General features: G+C 36.9%; 1 protein-coding gene across 1 annotated transcript in view; it reads right to left on the bottom strand.

The window, feature by feature from the left end:
* Window positions 1-612: 612 nt before the first annotated feature.
* Window positions 613-23,108, bottom strand: part of scara5 (scavenger receptor class A, member 5 (putative)) — a gene marked incomplete at its 5' end in the record, with an annotated part of 40,427 nt that continues 17,931 nt past the window's right edge. Inside the window, 3 exons of the mRNA XM_038272354.1 lie at window positions 613-1,917; window positions 4,433-4,621; window positions 18,474-18,539. Of these exons, the coding sequence (XP_038128282.1) occupies window positions 1,784-1,917; window positions 4,433-4,621; window positions 18,474-18,539 (389 nt within the window). The remainder of the gene's footprint in view (window positions 1,918-4,432; window positions 4,622-18,473; window positions 18,540-23,108) is intronic.

Raw genomic sequence — 23,108 nt, 5'->3', positions numbered from 1 at the left:
CTAGTTTACAATAGAATAAAAAGAAAACATAGTTTACCCAAAACCTTTTTATTGATCACATGTGTAAACAGCGGTGTAGATTTTAATGCAGCCCTTGCTATTGTGACACCCCTAAATAAAGTAGAGCACCACCACTTCCTTCAGAAGTCACCTAAATAGTAAATACAATCCGCCTTGGAAAAATTTAAAAAGGCACTCCAAATTAGCAAAAATATATTCTGTGTACACAGTATATGATGTTATTAAATGAGGTTCCACTAAATAGGCCCTAATGAACAGATAACATTTTAACAGAAGGAAACAAATAAAAACAAAAACACTGCTGCAGATTGTGGCATGAAGCAACAATATAAATGTACCCATATTTCTTATATTTCTTTTCAAAGAGACTGATTTACCTGTAGTCTTTTCAAGTGGTCATAGTTGCCAATATTGCAGACTTTGTGAAGGCCTTTCTAAGTTTTTCTTTGGGAGCCTGTTGTTATATTTTACGTCAATAATTAAAATTTATTGATCTCATATTGGAAAAATTTACATCTGCATTTAGCCCATCCTCTTGGGGAGCAGTGGGCTGCCATCGTGGGGCACCAGGGGAGCAGTGTGGGGTTAAGGGTCTTGCTCAGAGACCCAGAGTGGCAGTCTGTGGGAGTGGGGCTCGAACTCAGGACCCCAGGATTCCAAGCTCTATGCCCTAACCTCCCAAAGGAACAAGATCCATTTGAGTTTTGGCCTTAAAAATCGAAATGGCATCAAACCTTCCTTTCTCTTAAAATTTCAAGTCCAACTTAAATCCATGCTTATTTTAAGTGACTTTTTATAGAATGTGAGTTGGTTTATTTTACCAAAGTATGTTTTATTCTGCTTTTATTTAGTTTTAGTTGTGCTTCTATTCTTAATAACATTTGTGTGAATTGATATATTTTAGTGCTGCAGAACATTTTGATATTTTTTTCTAAAATATGCCAAATACACAGCACCGATTTGGTTTTAAAGCTAAAAAGACATTCTTATTTACGCCACAAGGCTATGTCCCTTTGCTCCCTCATGCTGCCATTATTAGGAACTACATCAAATATTAGTAAAAAAAAACAACAACACCTAATTATTAAAGAAAAAAATTAGAAATCTAAAAAACAATGAAGATAAAGACCACTTCAAAAGAAAACAAACAAAGTCAGTCTTTTTGAAAAATATTGTTCCACATGATATCAATAAAAGCTGAACAGAAAGAGGTGTTAGAATGTGTTTTTTCTCTGCACGCTTTCAGCCATCTTTTGACCTGCAAACCATCACTCAAAAAAATATCAAGCAAGGCAAAGAAAGTAAGTACAACCAAGCACTCTGCAGAAGCCCTTTGCATTTCTTGCTACAATGAGAAGCTGCTTGTAAAGGTAAATAAAAATCATTGACATTCTTAATTCTGTCTTAAAGAGCCATTTCATTCCCTTTGGAGGTGAATAAGATTATTATTTGAAATGTCCTGATTTGAAACTTAGTTCAATCCATCCTTATTGGGTGAGAAGAAGGCACTATCCAGACAAGCAATCTTTGCCTTTATAGTGCAGGTCATGAAAAATAACACTGTCCTTCAGTGTTAATAGTTCTCTTATGCTCACAAAACCACAAATAGAAATCAGTTTTTATCTGTTTAGATGACACCTTTTGGTGCCAAGTTGGCAAAAATACTGATAAAAAGGCACTCCTTTAAAAAGGTTTGACAAAAATGGTCCAAGAAAAGGCCTAGAATGGAGAAAAGTTTGCAGGCAGGAGTGATCCTGAATAATCAGACTGTACAGGTGACGCCGGCGTCCTCAACATGGCCGCAGTTCGTATTGGCCCATCCAGGAAACCTACACTGGTGGATGGTGTCTTCAGTCCCCGTGCAAGCAACGTCATCCATCCAGATCACACCAGTCCCTGGAAGAAAGGGCAAAAATAATAGGTCATACTAGGAAATTATCTTTTCATTCTAAATATTCAAGCAGAAATGTAATATTGTAAAGAAAAACTGAACAGTTTAAAGAAAGATTCTCATTCAATGGCCTAATAATGCCATTAAGCTGTTTTAATGTTTCAAAATATTAATAGTGAAATGAGAAGATGGGATGTGTTAGAATTGAATGATTCAATGGAAAAATTATGAATCGCAATCCAAAAGTAATCAAAGCTGGAGTTTATGTTTGAATTTGTGACTAAGACAGCAAGTACCCTTATGCTTCCTCTGAGTATTGTTGATCAGATTATTTTCTATCCGGTTATAAAACACACAGTTCCAGCTGGTGAGCAGATATTTTGGCCACATTGTTTTCTCCATAAACTATGGTTCCAGTTTGCAACAGTGCGGTCAACCGGAGGTTTCAAACAACGTAAACACTTCAGCTTTGCAGCATTTGAAGATGGCGGGAGAAGCCAGAACTCATAGTCTTTGATTGAACTCACATTTTGTTTCTTAGTTAAGGCTTTATGGCCGGTGTGTGAAAGGAAAGACAAACTCGACACAGATTTGACAGTTGGACAGCGTCACTTCTTGTGCTTGCACAGGATGGAAAATGAGGTAAGCTCTTTGGAGAGTGCACATGGTGCTGCTGCAGGTTGCAGATGACAGCCCAGCTGTTCTGCTGCTGCAAACTCAGTGGATTCACCTCAGAAGAAATACACCTTTAAAGTGCCTCTCTGGATCTTAAAACATTTACAGTGCAGTTAGCAGGATGATGTGACTTTTGTTCACACCAAGTTTATACCACTTCTTCCACGGTGAGGGATTTTAGGGGAATATCCAGGAGGGATTCAGTCACAGGCAAATTTGGAAGAGTGTTGTAATGACTCTGAAATAACATTTTTGCCGTAAAAAAAAAAAAATCATACCTTATAATTGTCCAAAATAATAATGGCTACTCTACCAACACACTTATGTTTCTGAGTAATGGTACAAATCATTAAACCTTCAAAGCCCTTAGATACACACTGCCCTGCTATTTTACTAATTACACCTGTGAAATCGTATATTAATGCAAATAGTCAATTAGCCAACAAGCTGTCAGCTACTCAGAGCTTTTAGCCAGCTGGTTTGATGATCCCTGGCCCAAAACAAGTTGTTATCTGTAATCTTCTTGGAACCCACTCCAGTTTTTGTTAGAACCTTGTGCAAATATCCATTTTTATTGACTACCTGAATGTCAGAACGTTAGCCTAACAGTGACTGAACTGACAACTCACAAAAGCCTCAGAGAGAGGTGATTTTCTGCATGTTTTAGATTGAATCCAGCTGTTTAATTTAGAGGGGAGTCCCCTGGAAGAAGGAAATGTTCTCTCCTCTAGCTGTTTTGGGTCAGAGTTTTTACTGGACTGATACTCTGGATGATGTAAGGCTAAATGGTGAATGACACAACGACGAAGAAAGAAAAATAGATGTCACCCCTGAGAGTCTTTGGCATCGACATCTGGCTCAGAGTGTATTTCCATTAATGCTTCAATATCAAAGCGTGCATTGAAGGGTGACGATTAAGAGATACAGCTCGACATTATAAAATATTATAAAAAGTACAAGCTAAATCTCTAAGAAATTTCTACATATGATCTGACTGAACACTTTTTGTTAGACTATATAAAGATTTATAAAAAAAATTGTGGTGTGCCTTTTTTGGTCAGATCACTTTACTCTGGCATCCCCTGAATAAAGTCGAGCATAACCAGTTGTCTGTTTGTATAGCAGCAGCATATAGAAGCCAAAATATGTGTGGCAGAAAAGTACCATTGCGCATAACTGTGATTACTGTACACCATCCCCGCTGTGGTGGGAGTATGAAGCTGTTAGTGGCAGCATCATGCATTTTTGGGGTAGGACAGAGTTGCTAGTCAGAGAAGAAGAATCAATAGAGATAGCAAAAGGCTTGAGACTTGAGTCAACCTCCATCCTGACTAAAGTTTGATAAATATGGAGAAAAGAAAGGGAATGGCAAAAGCAATTCAGGGTCTAGCTATGCAAAGCTGACATAGATGTAGTCCTAAGGACTTGCTACTCGTGGGGATTGGAGTTAAGATAATTGAAGACAATTCAAGACTAGACAAGGCAAGAAATATTTTTACTATCCCACATTGGAGAATCTGTTAGTTTTCTTTACTTTGGTTACCAACAAAAACAAAACTTTTTTAAATTCACCATTTTGTATCACTTTACTAACCTACAACTCAAAATTCAATGAAATATTTAGTAGGTTGTGGTTTTAACGTTTAAAAAAAGCTTCATCATTATAATCTACACCTCCTTTTAAATAGATGAGAATTAGAATAAATTCCTGAAGTAATACCTCCTGAAGTAATGATTTTTTCTCTTAAAGGAACACAGATACATAGTATTCCAAGTTCTGTTTTGTGTCCTATGGGGGATGAGCAACATCTTTTCATAGATGAACCAGATGCATCGTTTACTTACCCTGCCCAAAACGCCCGGTCTTATGGACGGCTGCTGCTCCCCTGTATCCCAGCATCCTACAGACGACATCTCCATCCTTTTTGTCCCAGACGTCGTCACACACCGTCCCCCAGCGACTTTCATGCAACACCTCCACACGGCCTTCATGGGGACCTGATCCGTTCACCAATCGCACCATAACCTCCTCGACTGCAGAACATGTACAATTAGATTGTATTAAAATCTTTTAGTTTTTGCAGGCAAAGCTTAGAATTTGTAGAGTTTTTTTTATGTTGTAGGTGTTTGAGTTTAATTGTGCAGTTAATCAAATACATAATAAAATAAACTGGGATGAAGGTATGTTATATGCACACTGTAACCAAATTTATTTGTGAACCAGAATAAAAAAAATAAAATAAAGTTACTTCTGGGAGTTTTTCTTTGGTCCTTGTTCCGCTAATCAAATGTACGGTTACAAGTTCTATTTGAAAATTATTTTTTCTTTAAATACACCTCGTTACCCTTTAAAGGTAAATAGGACGATCTTTTGTTTCCGGGTGGATCATCTGAATAAGTAGTCCTCCTAATTGTCAATCATTGTGGTGATATGTTAACGTAAGGCAGTCCTACGTGCTCGCCCTGTTAGCTGTCGTTTTTTTTCCAGCCGTGTATCTGTGGTGAGCTACGGTTTCAGCTGGTCATTGAAGCTCACCTTTCTCACCGTGGTTCTTTGAAAATGTCCAAGGGTCATAAGAGAAAAAGTGTCTATGAAGTATATGAGAAGATAAGAAAGGCCTCAGAAGGGGCAGATATATCCCGGAATGCTTTGCACAGAGAGCTGTCTTAGCAAAGCATTATGGGGTTTGCTGTCACAGCGGCCAGCTGTCACCATAGGTTGTTGTTAACCGATAGCGATGACTAATAAAGATGGAGCAGACACCATGTGGAGAAGGAGGAGTTACGTGACCAACGAGGCAAAAAAAGTCCAAACGGTCAGTTAACTGAGTTTGGTATAAAGTCCATTATATAGTCCTTGCTCTGTGTGGACGCAGTAAGGTTGTATGAGCTATGAGAAAAGCTCATTTAAAAACAGGACATGCACAAGGAGAAATGGGCTCATGCATGCTCTTGCATGTGCAGTTTTATTTAAAGTGGATAGGGCAGATCTTTTAAAATATCCTCCACAATAACTTAAATCTGGGCATAATCTTAAAGACCTGACAAAGCAGTTACTGGAGAACTTTGAAATTTATATCTTCTTGCTTTGGAGCTTCACAGAAAGCATCTGTAAGCATTTATCCAGTCAACTTGTTGAACAAGTAAAAACAGCCAGATGTACATGCATAGAGAGTAAAAAAAAGACAGATTTTTGAGAGATATGTAAAGAAGGCATTGCTAACATATATATATATATATATATATATATATATATATATATATATATATATATATATATATATATATATATATATATATATATATATATATATATATATATATATATATATATCTAAGATTAAACACATTTTTTAATAAATATGTATTTCTTAACATCAGCTGACTTACATTGCTGTACTAATACTTTAGCCTTTTCCTAATCTACGAACACCACCAAAAATAACCAAACTTTCGTTTACTTTTTTTTCCCCCCCGGAAGTTCATAAATGTATTTTGTAGTGTATCTATTTTTAATTTGGTGGCTTTTTAAAATAATTTTTGGTGCACCAATGGACCATCTCAGAAAATTCAACAGTGTGTCTCTATGAGCTCAGAAAAAAATACAAATGCATAAAAGACATAACAGGGCTTGATGTGCCATAAAATTAACTTCATTTACTCAGGTTTAAACCCAATGAACCTTTTTTTCAAAGGTCAAACATGCAGGATATAAACAATGCTAGAGCAGCTTTAGAATACTCCATTAAATGTCTAGAAAACACATTTTCACAAATGTTCTACATCCAAATGCAATAGGGTGGAGCTACTTTGCAAAGAGACTTCTCTAAGTCTCTTTGCAAATCTCTTTCTCATCCAAAACTGGATGAGAAATGCCCCAAAGACTGTTACATTTAGAGGTGATAGTACTAACTAAGCTTTTTTTAGAACAGCTTCCAGTTTTTTTTTGTAAAATATATTTTATTTTCACTTCCGCTGTGCACCATTGCATATAGCTCTATCACTTAACCCTGTAATGCCAAATGTATCATATTTGATACATACGGTTTCTGAAATGTTGTGCATCTGACACCTTTTGCATAATTTAATGGTAAAAACTTTTCTCAAAATCCTATTGTACACAATCAGATATACCTGATAACAGAGGGCAGAAGACTACACAAAAAATAATATTGACTTATCGCATAGTAATAACTTATTAATATCAAAAATGTATTTCTGTTTTTTTCTTTTTACATATTTTGTTAAAAGGCCAAATAAGGACTTCAAACCGTTTTGTTTTATTCTTGGATCGGGCTTTAAAGGGTTAATATCTCAGCTGCTTATAACGTAACAAAGTATGAATACTTAAGCAACTCACTGTAACAAACAGCACTGTTAAAAGGCTTGTGTGAGTCAGTGAATTTGCCGCATAGATTGAAATCATGAATTCTTAAAAACATGCACAGCTGCAATAATATAGCTTGATTTAGTGTAGAGAGGAAATGAGAAAGAGGTAAACGTTCACCTAGGCATGCAAACAGCTCTGTTATTATGGAATTTTCATCATTGAAACTGTTGACAATGTGCTGGTGAGTAAAGGCAGACACACCACGGACACGCCGTATGAGTCTCATCAGACCATCATAAACTTGCACTGCGAATCCCTGATCTCTCATTATTCAGTCAAATACTCCATAATCACTGGCCCGTCATAATTTCATATGTAGCATAACAGTTTGCCTTTGCATTTGCAGCCTATATTTGAATTGTGTAACTTCAAGCAGCAGCAAAATACAAGCAAACATTTTTTTCCTGTTTCTTTTATTTCAGTCAGCCGGTTAGAGCAGAGTGGTTAGTCACAATAATTCACAAAAAAATTATATGAATTTAAAATGTGACGAAATCTGATGTAAAAGCCTAACCTCACCCCCAGAAAAAAATGTAAAAACTCCCACAAAGTCATGCTGTGTAGCTAGAATAAAAATAAAATACTTGAAATACCTGAAAAACGCTATTGAATGCTAAATCGATACAATGCTTGCAATTCCTATTCCTGGAGAGTCATGAAAATGTGCGCCTGAGAGAAATGGTTTTATGATATGTAATTATTGTTCTCTGAAGTCAGATTGCAGCGCTTTTGTCATGGTTATAAAAGTGGCTTTTGTGGCTAAATTTTAACAACTGAGAATAAATCTAGCCTGTTGCATTTCTTGTCGCCTGCTCTTTGTTCTTGTTTTTGACACTTTATTTAAAGATGTCATCCTGTTCTTGAAGTATCAACTAAAATCTTTTTGGAGCTCTAATTCTGCCTAGGTTTGCTGTTCAGTCATTCTTTCATTAATGCCATACAGGCAATCTCGGTTATTGAATGTATAAATAATCAATAATTTTATTCTCTTATAAGGCACGCGTCATAGCAGACAAAAAAAAACAAAAAAAAACACTTAAAACACTTGTACAAAAATATAAAACATTGTTAAAAGAAATTTCAAAACAGTTTTGACAACAATTTGTGGACAAACATTCACATATCTGTTAGGTACATAGGAGTGGTTAACAACTGGGGTGCTGTGTATATATGATACGCAGCCAGTCCAGTCCACTGATCTCTCTTTTTTCACTGGATTTGTGATAGACTAAAAAAACCAAAGTAACCTGCCGCCATATTGGTACTCCCCACTCTCACAAAGTTGTGCCACAATAATGCCTGCAATGTAAAGTGATTACCATAAAAATGTAATCAATAAGTGTATATTACATGTACATCTTCAATTTAGCGCATTTGGCACATCATCAGATGGTGTGGGTGTGTGCATGTTTAATATTCTTAATATCTGATTACAGTATTATTCTGCTACATTAACACACTAATTTTGTTGGGATGGATTTGTATAATATATTATATTACATGATTTATAGACTTCATTGACCTCATAATGACTATGCAATGTGATGTGCCAATTTTTACTATAAATTACAGTCATCAACTGATGCTACGAAACAGCGAGTGTGTTTTAAAGTAATGATTTTATCTTTATTTATTAACAATCCTTGTTGTTCGATACTGTAGCGCATGTATTGTTTACATTCCAACTGGTCTAACTAGGGAGTACCAATATGGCGGCCGGTGACTTTACTGCACTGTGTACTACCAACGGCCTATCAGTAATCCAGTGAAGAAATGGAGACCCGTGATCGAGTCTATAAGATGGAATGGGTGATGTGTTTCATTGACAGTTATGGTGTGTTCATGTGATTGTGCATGTCTGAGGATGTGTGGGTGTGAAGGTGGGTGTTGGTGTCAAGGAGTCCAAGTAGAAACATTAGGAATCCCTTCCCTCACCAGCCAGAGAATCTCAAAGTGCACTAGAAGTTATATATCATCCCTGCAACAAGTCCTTGGACTTCAATGGGGTTTCATCTCTGTGGGACATCCAGAGACTTCTAAAAGGAAGCACTCTAACATTGATCATTGAACATCTGCATCTGACTCCTTTTAAAGGGGAGAAAAAAAGGTTCAAACCTCTCCTAGAGCAAAATAATTTATTCTTAAATCACCTCGTTTGAACAGGATCCAAATCTTGTGACCGCTGCAGATGGTTGAAACAGCTCGCCCAGTAAACCCAGACCTAAGATGAACGGCTCTTTACTGTGACAAGAAAATAAATCAGCCTCCTTACTTCTTCATAATAGCCTATGTAAGAGGTTATGAATATAGCCTGTGTTGTTCCTGTGATGGATCAAAACTCAAACAATTTATGATAAAACAGACTGAGCTTAACATAGATAGTCATTAGGTCATTAGTTTTACCTTTGAGAACAGGCCTCGGGAGAGAACAAAGAGATTACATGAATAACCTAAAGAAAAGTAAACTACAGGATCTGTCAGACAGAATCAATGCTTAAATTAACTAAGTTGTCATCGTATTATTGACTTTGAAACTATATGCTTCTGCTTTTTTCTTTGTTTCCCAGCAGCAAATAACAGTAGCAGCAGAAGCATTGTCTAAACTTGAAATTATCATAAAAAGCAAAGCTAATGTAATTTGTGGAGCCTTCGTTTGGAAGTTAATGGTCATTATGATAAAAACCAGCACTTTATGCTGTTAAATCGTGCAAATGAACAGAAATATTGTAACAGAAATAAAAAATAATGTTTTAAATACTACAGTTTCAACAGCACCCCCCCACTCAACACTTCAGTAATTGCAAAATCTATTATATGTTATAATCTTTACTGCACATAAGAGATTTTCTATAAAACATTTGCAAGAAAAAAAACTGAAAAGATTTCCATAATAAGAAAATAGTTCAAAACTTTTCAATACAAAAATGTTCCACATTTAAAAAAATTGTATTACCGTATATGTAACACTCTTTAAAAGCTACAGTGTGTAACTTTTAGCGACATCTAGCGGTCAGACTGCAGACTGCAGCAACATGAACATCTCCCCCCCACCGCTTCTCCCCTCCAACAGTACGGCGAGCGTTACGGGACAAAATGTCTTCCACGAAGTCCGCATCACCTAACTTCTCAAGTGATGAGGTTTGTTTACATAGATAATTTTACAGATAGTATTTCATTAGTCTGTGTAGGGTATAGATTTCATGTAGACTTAAGATAATAAATATACCCGTTATTTTTTCTACATCGTTGTGACGTTTTGGCGATCTCGCAATCGCTAGTTTGTTGGCTCTGCGCTGCCGTAGCGCAAAGATGTCTGCCTCCATGGCTGCGAGACCCGCTCCTATGTAATTATAAATAACGAATTATAAGGCAACACAAATATTAAGGTTAAGAGGCTGAGCTCGTAGATGATGATAAATAACATAGTTATGTATAATATATTACATTTCTGACTGTATATCCCTGTAATTATTACACACTGTAGCTTTAAACAAACAGGCCTTAGTTCTGTAGTCTAAAAACGGAACTTTTAATTTCTCAAGGTGCTGCTGCTGATATTTTTAAACAAATCTCTTATGTCACACTTGGAATATTTCAGTTCCTCCCTTGTTGCTTGGCTAAGCAGATGTTTGAGCCAAGTGCAACCTCTGGCTTCAGCTCTCCAGCATTTGCCTGATCTTCAAATGGTAAAACAAAATGTTTGTGTGCCATTTTTTGCTATCAAATCACTCTATGTGTCATTAAACCCAAACAATGTCCAAATCATTGATATAGCATCATTATTTTTACTAACTCCTCCAGCTCAGCCATGTTGGGACAGCACTGATGATGTAGGACCGATTTATACTGTTTCTACCATCTATTACATAAACAGTGCAGCAATAATTTGAGTAAAGAGGAACTTAACAGATAATTGCGGTTAAATATGACAAATCCTTATTTTTCCGTTTGAGATGCTACAAGATTTAAATGGCTGTTTTGCTAAATTGAAACTACACGTTTATCCTAATAAGAGCGGGAGATCATTACAATAAATTACTAAATACAGGTCCAGACAACAAAATACAAAAAACAGGACAGAATGAACATAAAACCAGTTGGCCGTAACATTTACTGTAGCCATGATGGAAAACAGTCCTTAGAGATTTGATGTTTAATAATAAATATTTCTGAAAACAATTTTACAAAACAGAAAAATAATGTTTCTAATTTACTGTGTCCACAGCACTCATGTTCACCTTAAAAAAACAAATAAAACTCCACCATAAAACACTAGTGTTACCTAATTTAGACAACAAGCTTCACAACTTTTCCGTTCAAGTCTGTATAATGAGGGATTTCATGGGATGTAAAACGTTTCTGCTCAGGAAAAACGGGCAGAGTGAGCTCCAAGTGTTGACGGTCATCCAAATCTTTTTAAGCCCCAGAGCCCGAGGCGAGCTGCAGCAAGCAGAACCAGAATAATGCCAGAACATGCAGGAATTGCATATTACTAATGTTTATCTGGCACGCTGGAGGACTTTGGGCTGGACAGAACTACATGGCTTCAGGAGAACAGCTAACTACCTCCATCTGTTCATAAAAATGATGCTGCCTGCCATCTTTTATCCTGAGTTCCTTTAAAGGTTTTACTTTCATTGCATCTTCTTTCCATTTAAGGCAAGGATTTTAATGCAATTTCTTTGGTATTTTGCGCGTTTGACAACTTCTTTGTGTATACAACTTCACTTTGGGCAGATTCTATGCCAACCTCAAAAGTTTTAATAGACGTTTCAGTTTGAACATGTGCTGCAGTTAAGGAACAAATCTTTAAACCCTTGTCTTCATTGAATTACGGATAACCTAAATAAAATCATAAAACTACACCTTAAAACCGTTTCCAGACCAGCTTAAGAAAGCTGAAATTATTTGTGTTCTGATCTGTAGTTGTGGAGGGCAACTATTAAAACAGCCCGTTAAACATTAAATCCACTCCTCATAGTAGGAGACCCATGAGATCAGTTATCAATCTGCCAGATGGAGTCTCTTCTATGATATGTCAGCTGTCAGGGGAAAATTACAAAGTTTGAATGGGCTTCAAAATGAAAAGAAAAATACAGTTTTTTTTTTTTTATGCACACAGGGGAAAACCCCTTTCAAAGAAAAATATTAGGTCCCAGTCTCTCTTTCTAGTGTTTGTTAACTTTATTCTGAAAATCAAACACACTCACATAGGTTGTTTTCAAGTAATCTAATCAGCCTCTGGAGGATTTTAGGGAGATCATCCATCATGAAATGATTACCTTGTGTTTACCTACTCTATATGCCAATATTCAAAAGCTTAATATTAAACAGAGCTCGATTGCCATGGTTGAATACCAAAACAATAACAAGATTACCATTCTGGAGCTTCATGAATACAGTACTTCCTCCTCCTCAAGGATATTAGCAGCAAAAACACGTTTAGAGGTTTGCACTTTGAAGGGTTTAGAGCAGGGGTCTGCAACCTTTAAAATCCAAAGTACCATTTTGCCCCGTATCTGGCTGAGTGGAGATAATTTACAACAACAAATATTTTATAACACTTTAATAAAGTTTAGTTTATTTCTTTGTTAAATATTTAATATAGAAAACCTGTTGCCATTTCAATCAACCAACAGTTTATTTGCATTTTTAGCCTATATAATTAAATAAATTATAACATGTTTTACAGAGATTAATCATGGAATTCCTTCCATAAGATACCATTTGAAGTAGAAAAAAAGTAAGCTAATGATAAGAATGGTAGATCTAAGACATATCTCTGGTTCTTTCAATGTCACTCAGTTGTGAAAATTCAATCAAATATTCTCAAAACCCCCCAAAAACTCCTAATGCTAATCCTATTTGTTATTATACTACTGTTAAATGAGGAAGTTATGTCCCCTAAAAAATCCATTGCGCCCCAGGGGCTTCCTCACGGTTCTTTTCCTGGGAGCAAGTTATTTACTACTCTTAACTGGCAAAGATTGAGCCCCGAACAAGGTCATCTCCTGCTTCTTATACCTTATGTGTCTATGTGTTGCATCAGGTGGATGCTTAGCTGTCTGTATCAGAAACTGACACGCCATCAATGCCCTGACCTATATGCAGCTTGCCTCTATGCCTCAGGGTTACAGATAGCTCTCCTCTATCAGACCGGCTCCAAGATGTGCCCATATCCTGTGTATTTTTAAAGACACGAAGGCTGTCCTGATTAGATGACCTCCGTACACACAGTGACATCCACAATGTGAAGGAAGGCCATCTACTCTCTCTAATCTGGCTAACAAAGTAACAGTGCAAATGATGTATAAAACATAAACCTAACACTACATTAGTTTCTTTTTTACATAATTTTAGGCCACTTTTAAGAACGATTGCAGAAGTAACAAAGAGCCACTTGTGGCTCCAGAGCTGCAGGTTGCAGACCCTGTGTTTAGAGCCTCACCTGATTTACAGAGAGTGCATGTGTATACAGTGGCTCTAAAAGCTGAGCAAATGGCTGTTTTTAATAGCATGTTTTTGTAAAAATAAAAAATTAGATTTTGCTAAATGATGATTTCTAAATTTTTGAATGTATGTGACATTTAAACGGTGCATTTGTCAGGGCTCTGCCTTTCTCTCCCTTCTCTGCAGGTGGCTGGAGCTGACAGGTGGGCGTGGTACACACCTGTGGCTTGTTCAGCGGTGAGCGGCTCTGCTATTTAAGCAGCACTTTGACAGCTGATGGACGCAAGAGTGTTAACCTTGTTGGTCTTTTCTCCTTGTGAAAACCGTTCCAGTGTTTCCTCGAGCTCTGACGTCTTCAGTGGAAGTTCTCCGGTTCAGACTGTTCTGGATCTACCTCTGAATAATCCCTCCAGCTCCCTTGGTGGTACCAAGCCGGGCTGGAAAGCCTTTCAAGTCCATCTGGTTCCATCAGCTGCCCCCGGATTCCTCCTCGGCCGCTGCTGCTCGGGCCCCTCCTCAAAAACTTCCATCACCTGCCCACCTGTCGCTCAGTCACCTGCCAACTTCTCGGGAGGTTCCTCAGTGAGTCCGTCTCTCCACTCCCCCCTGCCCGGTTCCTTCATCCGGCGGTAGGTTTATTTAACGTTTCCCCTATCTCGTTCTCCCTATCTCTGTGTCTAACTTTGGCTCTCACCGCAGATCGATCAGTCCAGCCTGCGCTGATAGTCCACCTGCTCACCGTGCCGCAGCTCCCAGTGTTTGGTTCCCTCGCTGTTTAATTAAACGTCTAAAAATTGCTCTTGCCTTCTGTGTTGGTTCTGCATGTGGGTCAAGCACCTCAAAACCATGACACATTAAGCTGTGATATTTTTTTTAAGTAAAAGTATAATGAAAAAGGGTCCAATAAAAATAGGTACCAGACCGGAGCAGAATTATGACATAGAGACTGCAGATGACAAAAAATGGGGGATAGAGGAATAAAAAAAACTGAAAAAAAGAAAAACAGTTCTCCCAAACTCATGAAACGCTAAAATTCAATGGTCTCAGAAGCTGTCTAGAGGCAGTCTGAAGGGAACTGGTGATATTTCTGCTTAGTATTGGTCATGCTGAATATCCTGAGTTTCTACATGTCTTGAGAAGAGGAGAGACAATAAGTCATCTAGTCTAAACTAAAATGTTCAAATTAATTCTGGGGGAATGTGTTATAGGCTGAAGAAATCAGACTGAAACCTATAGTCTTAATTTAAAATACCCCATTTGGAACACTAGCTTTGGGCAACACTGGAATGACAGCAAACCCATAATGGAATAACATGGTGGCAGGATCATAGACTGGGATTGCTTTTCTTCAGATGGAATTTATATTTCTGACAAAGTTGTAAATTCCTAAGAAGCATTCCTTTTTGTCCTAAAATGTCCAGGTGTCTTCTAGAAAGCCATGGACATGGGTTTTCAGTGAATCAATGATCCAGTATGCTAAAGGAATCAAAATAAAGACTGAAAGTTTAACTGAATTAAAATAAGATGTGATTTACTTTTACTTGCTTGTCTGCAAAATTAATATACGCCTCCTTCTTATTGATTCTTTCAATTGTTTTAAGAATCTCTAAAGCAAAAGGAATAATGAAAAGAAATAATATAAAGTGTAAGTAGAAATAAAAAAAAACAGCCAAATAGCATGTTCAAACAGTCCAAAACCAAATTTACTCCCCTTATATAACAGCTGTAAATACTGAAATCTGAACCGGAGATTTTTAAAAATCCTAGTTTGAGCTATTGAGGCTTTCAACAGAGCTGCAGTATTTGATCATTCCAATGACATAATGTTCTGTGAAACAGGCTGATTTTGTATAAATATCCAGCATGTGTGAATTAACTCAAGTGCTCTCTCAGGTACAAAATATATATACTTTTCGAAGTGTAAAAAAAAAAATACAAGTCAAGCAACTATTAATAAGTCACCCATGAGAGCTGTGACAGAAGAACGTATGAGGTTGTTATTTGATATTTCTTCCAGCCTACAGCAGACGGCCTTAGACCACTTTTCTTTCTGTGAAACCTCAAACACACACGTGTGGTTAATGATGTGAGGAAAGAACTGATCTTTGACGGCTTATGTGGCTAAAATATAAAGGCTTTCTGATGTGAGCATGACCCCATGGCACATGCTGGACATGCAGAACAGCTGTAGTGACGTAACAAAGAAAGAAAAATATCTGAAGGAAGGAAATAATAAAAATGAACTCCATTTGCAGCCAGTCATTTATTGTTTTCGTTGCATCTGCACATACTTAACTGTTCTCAAATTGTACCCATTAACACATCATGATATCCTTTAAATTACCAGTGTATTAAAAAGAAAAACAGATCATAAAGCCTCAGTTTTTGCATAGACAGAACTTTTTGGACACCATATGAAAGTCATTGCTTTTGCAGCTTTCTCTGCATTTAGTTGTTTGGGATCAAACACTGAGCAGTAATATATATAAAAGTACAGCAAGCTATCTCAGTTGTTGGCATCTCTGGCTAAGACGTCTAATAAAACTATTAAAATAATGATTTTTATGGAGATATGTTAACCTTAAGCTGCATTTTTTCTACTATAACATCCTCCTCACAATGGGTGGTTTCAAGATAAATGTCATTCTTCATCCAGCATTGAGGTGAAAGATCAAATCATTTAAAGTATTGCTCCAATTCTAGATAAGGGCGAGTTAGAAAAATGCCGTTATTTTCTTGCCACTTTCTGTCTTGAGGATCCAAACACATATGGCTTACCCTAAAAGTATGTCCATTTCGAACAAAAGCTAAGAAAGTAATTTTCTTTTTTGTCAGATCATGTGTAAACATTAGGTAAACAGTAAGACCGATTACTTTGTTAAAGTTGAGAAGCATAAATTGAAAACAATATCTTTTCAGTATTTCCTAACATTAGATCTTTACTCCACTAAACATTTATTAATTGAAGGTTAGGATTTTTATGTTTTTTTTTTATTTAGCATTTTACAAAGACATACTGTAAGGTCTATCATAAGCTTTTAAGAGCAGTATCTGATTAACTTTGGCTTGTGTTGTTAATGCTGTTTGGAATTTTGTAAGTTAAGAGCTTAAACATTTCCTCCAGTGTTGGAATAGACTTATAATAATGATTCAAATTGATTTGCAATATTAGGTCTATTAAACAAGCCTTTCTGACATTTCAATTCTTCCATTAGGTTGTCATGTATAGAAACACGAGAGTTTGACCAACAATACATAGAACAACTCGGAATGATGATGATCACAGAAGACAAAGATATACTGCACATGAAGACCAAGATAGACAGACAGGAGGAACCAAAACAAAACTATGAAAACTAGAGAGCTTAAAGACTGAGGCAAGTGTGGAGAGTGACATTAGATTCAGATCAACTTAAGCAGGGGAATTAGAACAGGTGTGCAGGTGATTAAACCGCCAGACTCAAGTGAAAATATTAACCACGGACAGAAAAGACTAACGGTGACTTAACTAGATAAACCAAATTACAGACAACAAAACATAGGATGCATGTAAGAAACTACACATAGAGAAAATTTTAAAGTATGGCAAGACCTATATTAACAAAAGCAGGAATGAACTGAATACAGAAAGACCTTCAAAAAAATAGGGAATTCAGGAGGATTCAAAATACAAGTTAAAACCAAAATCACAGTGAAACAACAGGATTTGATTTGTATGATTTGTTTGTCAGCAGGATTATTAAAGTGTAAGGCACGTTTAATGAATCCTGCAAATGCAGAATCTATCCATGTAGTCAATCCGAACATCCAAGACAATCCTGGTCAATGTTGTGCATGAACGCGATCAATGAACGGCGTTCACTAAATACGTTCATATTTTTAGTGAACGTTGATCTGAACAGATCACTTTTTAAGTAATAAACGTAAATGAGAACGACGTTTTCTCTAAGAATAGTGAGCAACACATACAGCTCACGTTCATGTTCAATTTATAATGAGTTTTTTCATTGGATAACTTCAGGTTTTACTGCCCTTATTACAGCAAACAACATGACAGACCAGCATGTCTACTGCTAGTACTAGTCTGCGCGATTCAGACTCATCTTAGACGGAACTTTATTAATCCCTTGGGATAACTCATTCAGGGAAATTCTGGTTCCAGGAGCTTGTATAGAGTACAAAGGACAGATTTAACTCCATGAAAGGTAAAAATACAAGACGCAACATAAAACCAGTGTATATAGTACAAAAAGCATTAAAACAGGTTGTAATGTCCTGGAATACGTTTCCTTTAGATATAAAAATATCTATAGAGTAGAGAGCTAAAGGAAGACTACACAGTAGTTGACATGGATTATTGCACTTGCACTGCAGAAATGCACTGACTATATAAATAAGTAAAAATTATACAGACTACAAAGTAGTTGACTTGGATAATCAACTACTATGATGTCAGTTTTGCAGAGGACTTGGGAGAGGTTACGAACTAGACTCGGACATAAAAAAAAAACTCAATAAACTAGTCCGTACACCAGTCACATCCACTTCAAATATCTGCTACTGAATGAGAAATGTAAGAGATCATTTTTGATACAGATCAGCAGAACCTAAATAAAGGCTTCACTGCACATACAGTAAACCTTGACTGCATCAAGTATTTTCTATTTCTTTCTATATATTATAATCACACATTTAAAGGGTGAATATTGAGGTTCTATTGAGTAGAATTGTGGTTTAATTTACCAAATGAACTTAGTTAATTTATCGGTTTGTAAACTTAATTTTCGAACATGAGCTAATTCATTATTATCTGTGCGAACTTAACTTTGAGCTAGTTCTTTTTAATTATAAACTGTCACAAATTGATCCTGTAATATTATGACATCATCAGCTATTTGAAGGTTTGTGCAGCATACATTATTAGTTATTGTGTACTAAGCTAGACATACATTTGTTGTGAAATAACAAACAAGGCTAACATGCAATAATTTGGAGACACAAACATGGACTAAAGAGAAAAAACAAAATGTTCTAACTGGTCCTCACCTGTTCGATCTCCTCTGTCTCCTCGATCACCTTTCTCCCCTTTGAAGCCTCGATCTCCCCTGTCACCTGTGAACAACCAAAAAAATAGGATGACTTTAAAATGACAAGTGAATATTTTTTAAAAATTGATATGAGAACATGCTTACATCAGAAATGAATATAATACAGAAGGTTTGAGCAGATTTAATACCTGTTTGCAAATTAAAAAATCAACAAAACTCTTTTAGAACTGATAAAAAACCAGAGAAGGATTAAAATACAGCAGATTTTCCAGAGTATGTTAGTTCAGCCTTAAAGGTCAACCTTCTAAATTTGTAATCTATTTTCTTTATCTCATATCTACTGCATCTCCTTAAAGTTGTTTGGAAAATTTTTACCAGAATACTTTTAGTAAGCAACCATGTAATATAGGGCAGCAGGTATAAGACGCACAAATTAGAGGGTTGGAAATGTGTTTTATTTGTCTCTAAAGAGGTTAACCACAAAGAAGCAAACCAGAATAATTCTGTAAAAACATTCTAGTATTGACACATTAGATTTTATATGTTATATTGCTAAAAATCAAATTAGTGAGGTGGATATCACCTTCTTTGTGATTGTTGTAAATTTATGACACCTGTACCTACAAATATCCCTGCAGTCAGAAGCACGTCATTCCTCTTTTTTATTTAAAAAATATATGTAGCCTAACTCTTTGACAAAATGACCAAAACCACAAAACTGTTTCTGCGATGGAGCTATACAGAAATATGGAAAAAACTGGGCTTTTATCCAAACTTCAACATGATTTCCTTTTTATTCATAGGCCGGCAGTGGAGGTGTTGGTGGCGGTGGACCTCAGCTCTGCCACCCAAGTTTTATGGCCTGTGTTTGGTACAAACAAGCTGCCACACCCTGCGTATGATGTGAAGAGTTGTCAGGGCTGGATGTCTTTTGACCACATCCTTAACAACTAAATTACACAGCAGGGAAAACACAAACACCCCATAAGCTACTGTTGAGCCACAAAAATACAGCGAAGGATCAGATTTAAGATCTACAAAGACAGTCTATATTTTGGTGGTCCTGAAAGATGGAAATGGGAAAACCATGTTAAGTAAACTCGTTTAGACTTCCAAATAACAAATATTTATGTTATATTTTAACACTTAACATTAAAGGTGCTGTAGGAGATATTGGAAAAATGGTTATAGCAAGCTATATTTTTGAACAACATTTTCGCTTTTATTATCCTGTTGTCTGCAGTTTTGATTACGGACATGAAAAACGCTTTCCAGCCAGTCACCTCCGCCGCGGCAAACTGCAAGGAGGTGACCGGGCCAAAGGCTGCTGTTGAATGGGATTCCTGGTGATAACGCACCGCCGGTGTAGGGGGTCTGAGCAGCTCCAACAGAAAAAATATTTGAATGCAGGATGGTAATCTGGATGAATTGACTTCCCTGACCATGTTTTTAGGGTGGACTTTCTCATTTCAAAATAGATTCAAACTACTTTATACCCACTGATCAAAGCAAATATAGCTGCCATTGTTACAGGCAAAGACAGTATAGGGTAGCTCCGCCTAACGTGCATCAGACCCAGCACCACTGCGCAGCTAGAGCAGCAATTGGGATTTTGGTCGACTACAGTGCAGCACATAGTCAAAACAGGGAGCAGCAATCAACACGACCCCCCAGAAAAAAAGTGTCCTCCTTTTCAGAAACCAAAATCTGGTCACCCTGGCAAGGGTGACCAGATTTTGTCAGAACTAAACTGGTACAAGCATAAAAAATGAAGCAGCATGCGCACTTTGCTGCTCTTGCTGCTTTAGCTGTGAACGTAGCATAACAGTGGCTAGCTTCCGGCCATGGCGTACTGCGCGAGCATTGGGGGATCCATTCGTTCAAGTGTCAGGGTACGCACGCAGGGGGGAGGGACAAGCAGAAGACCATGATTGACATGGCAGGAACCAATCAGGTACAACGAACCGTCATTTGTGATTGGTTGGGTTTATTCATTGATTTCTCACTGTAGAGGGGACCATTTATTTGAGTTTCAAGCGGCTGTGGGGAGATCGGCTAAGCGGCTGTGGGGAGATCTATAAGAAAAGATCTCCTACTGCACCTTTAACATTTTTACACTTTGGGTAGTTTTATTAAAAATTACAGAAAAACTGGTGAGCGGCTAAAATAAAGCAGCATCAGATTGATACGGATACATGCTTATGTCTATTCTAGTCAAATTTGAATCCCGTTTGAGCTTAATAAGCATGAGTTTGAAATGAGAAAGAAATGTGAGAAAAAAAGAAATTCATAGATGCATGGAGTTAGATCAACATTCATGCAAAAAAACTGCCAATACTGTTCCTCCATAATAGAAATAAATATTTTTATTATCTAGGCAACAAAGGAGATTATGAAAGAAGTACATGGTTAAACAACCGTTTTTTTGTTCTTCTCTACCCTCTCTTTCAAATATATAGTATATAGAGGTTGAATTGTATGTTCAGAGTTTTGAAAGATCTTCTGGGATGATTCATAGACAAAGAAGCCCTCTATAACATGTGATGCATCTCCCCGTTTTTTCCCTGGCTCTTTGGAATGTTTAAAAGAGGAGTGGCCACAGTGAGCTAAAACTTAATCAGGCCCACATCAGATAGAAAGTGGTTTAATTAGAGCAATTTACTGTAACCCTTTTGGTACTACAAGTACTACTTTAAAAAAATTACCATAACAGCTCAGCTTTAGTAAAAACTCCGCTGGCATCAGAGCAACTGGGCTACTGCCATGAACACCTTAAATTAAAGGAAATAGATCTGGGGCTGTTTTTCAGTCACATTTTTTTCCTAGACATAGTTGTGAGCTTTTAATGTGACTAACTGTATGTTAGTAATCACAACCCCAGGGGGAGATCCCCTGACCCCTCAGTGCAGGAAGGGCACTAGCCAAAAAAAAAAAATGTAATAAAAAGCCATACATTTAGGAAGGACACCTGCACACAAATTCCACTTACAAAAGAGACTAGAATGGACAATCTTAGCCAAGTGACCAAGCAGGTCACCAGACAGCCCAACCTCAGGCAAGAGGTGCAACATGATGTAAATGCTTAATAAGAATTCTCCATCAACCAACACAACATTCTGCAAAATCTCCTTTTAATACACACACACCTGTACTGCACATCTCAAGACCATGTCTGTCATCCCTGCGAGGAAAATGCTTTATTCTGCTGCCTTGACTGCCTGTCTCCTTTTTCAAATGTCAGGATCTGACCCAGCATGGATAAAGACAGGTAGGAATGATTTAAAGCACTTTTTAGAAAACGCAAAGAAGAATGAACAATCTGGAATTCACATAGAAAAATTTAGTGTCATTTTCTAATCGTGTGTTAATTTGCATAGTTGCTATTAAATAAACACATTCTCAAAGAAAAAGTTTTTATATATTAAAAGAATATAAAGCTGACTAACAGCTTCTCCATTATTAAACTGGTACATTTTTTCTTGAGGTTTGTGACACAGTATTGAACCAAACAAAACACAGATTTGCCTTCAAAATATATGTACAAAAAATAAACCTGTACATGAAATTATGTTTTTGTTTTTATAAAGTGTTTTTAACTATGTATTTTTCTTTTGTTGGCATTAATATTAATAAACTGGTGTGATAACTTAGTATACGTTTGATTGGTTTTTGGTATACATCTATTTTGTATTTATAGCCACCCCTGGAGAAAAATCCAGCAGCCGCCAGTGCCCTCACTGATTTGGCTGTTTGTATTTGTTAAGGAATTATCATTTTATCCACCTGCAAGTTGTCACAAACAAATGTCTGTAACCAACGTGAATTGTAAACGTAACAAAAATTTTAAAGACTGACAAAAAACATGCTTTACTTTGACTGAAACACGGAGCTCGTGCCAAAAACGAAATCCCTAACTGTTCCCATCGACTCATTACTTGTCTTTGAGATTAAACCATGAAGCTTCCCAGTGATGTTTTTACAGACATTTTATTTTCCCTCATCTCCTCAGTCTGCTTAATGTTGGGGCCCTGGTCATACAAGAAGATCTACAGACTCTTCACTCTCCAGTCTGTAAAATAAAAAATGAAGTGTTCAGCTGGAACAAATAACAGAAACTACATCTGATCTTTCTTTGTAATAATCAATAAAATTGTCTATTACTTGTTCAGCCAAATGATGTAGACCCAAAGAGCTTCATTGCAGGCAACATTAACATCATGTTTCTAAGCTAGGATGATCACAACCCTGAAGCTAGTTTTTCTGTTTTCTTTAATTTATTCTACCAACAAGAATACGCTCGGGTCACTGATTGCAACATGTGGCTATGATTTGCAACAATAGGCCATTTCCTCTCATTCTGACGTGTCACACTAAGAAAACAAGCAGCGGAATCACAGGACAGCTGCTGGTGATATATGATGTCTCTTGGTGAGCTCTGTTTGTGACGGTTCACAAACACTGCCGTTGTGATTCAAGCCTCTTACTGTGAAATATGTCAGCTGTTCCAGGTAAAAGCAACAAAACAGCAGCTGTTTATGGCACATCAGTCTAAGCTTTCCCAAACAGTATCTTGGACATTTACCTATGATTTTGTCATTAAAGCAGCAATTGGTTAGGATGAGTTTTGACTAGG

Source organism: Cyprinodon tularosa, unplaced genomic scaffold, assembly GCF_016077235.1.
Source record: "Cyprinodon tularosa strain WSP-4 unplaced genomic scaffold, ASM1607723v1 ctg825, whole genome shotgun sequence".
NCBI classification, from domain to species: domain Eukaryota; kingdom Metazoa; phylum Chordata; class Actinopteri; order Cyprinodontiformes; family Cyprinodontidae; genus Cyprinodon; species Cyprinodon tularosa.
Note: the sequence above shows the minus strand (reverse complement) of the source record. Positions and strands in the feature narration are given on the sequence as shown.